Source organism: Corvus brachyrhynchos, unplaced genomic scaffold (assembly GCF_000691975.1).
Source record: "Corvus brachyrhynchos isolate BGI_N302 unplaced genomic scaffold, ASM69197v1 scaffold96, whole genome shotgun sequence".
Lineage (NCBI taxonomy): Eukaryota > Metazoa > Chordata > Aves > Passeriformes > Corvidae > Corvus > Corvus brachyrhynchos.
Window position 1 is genome coordinate 167626 of NW_008238370.1, and position 1008 is coordinate 168633.

General features: G+C 60.5%; 1 protein-coding gene across 1 annotated transcript in view; it reads right to left on the minus strand.

The window, feature by feature from the left end:
- The window catches only part of SMARCD2 (SWI/SNF related, matrix associated, actin dependent regulator of chromatin, subfamily d, member 2), a 12706-nt gene extending 11704 nt beyond the window's left edge, over positions 1-1002 (minus strand). The window contains exon 1 of the mRNA XM_017736293.1: positions 897-1002. Coding sequence (XP_017591782.1) covers positions 897-967 — 71 coding nt within the window. The 5' untranslated portion in view covers positions 968-1002. The remainder of the gene's footprint in view (positions 1-896) is intronic.
- Positions 1003-1008: the final 6 nt, after the last annotated feature.

Below are 1008 nucleotides of genomic sequence, written 5' to 3' on the forward strand. Positions count from 1 at the left end.
GCCTGCAGCTCCAGGGGGCATCCCTAAAACCCGCCAGCCCCATCCCGCCCTTCCCTAAAACCCGCCAGCCCCATCCCGCCCTTCCAGCCATGTCTGTGCCCGCCAGAGCCACCAGGGACCCCTGGGAGCACGAGGAAGACCCCCAGGAGCTGCTGCTGGGGACACCACGAGGCTCTTTGGCTCCTGGTGTGGACATCAGAGCGAGGGGAAGCTGCAGACTGAGGGATCTCTGCCCCCATCCCGAAACATTCCCAAGCCCCACAGGTGCCGGGCTGGAGGAAAGCCCTGCTGGTCCCCCCTGCAGCAGGACAGGAGCTGTGGCACTCTGCACGGTGGGACACTTGTGACACACTCGAGTGGGGACCTGGAGAGGCTCTGGGGTCTTAAAGAGAGTCAAACACTGACTGGACACCGCCCTGGGATCCCTGTCCCGGATGGAATCACATCCATGTTTTTACAGCTCTGTACCTGCACTGAGAGCTCGTTTACCCCTACACTTATATTAGATATTATTTACAGTTATATGGATATTCCCAGAACAGGGCTCTCCTGTGCTCTGGGGGATTTTCCCAGCAGAAAATCCTGTTGGGACTGAATTCTTGTGCCTGGCTCGAACAAAGCAGCTCCTGGATGGAGAACATGAGCTGAAACACCCTGGATTCGTTGGGAAGCAGGGATGCCGCCTCCCATCAGCACGGATGAGCGTGGCAGCCCTGGGAACGTTCAAGGACAGGGCTTGGAGCACCCTGGGCTGGTGGAAGGTGCCCTGCCCACAGTGGGGTGGCACTGGATGGGTTTAAGCTCCTTGCACCCCAACCATTCCATGATTTTATGACGTGCAGGACCCCCCCCCATCCCAAGGGAATCCCCCCTGGAGGGGACATCCCAGCCCTTACCCTCTCCTGGGGGTGGCCATGGGTGGCTGTGCCTGAGGGGTCAGCAGGCGCTTCCTGAAGGGATCCATCATGGCCTGGGGCAGGCCGGGCCTCAGCGGGGTCGCTGCTCCGT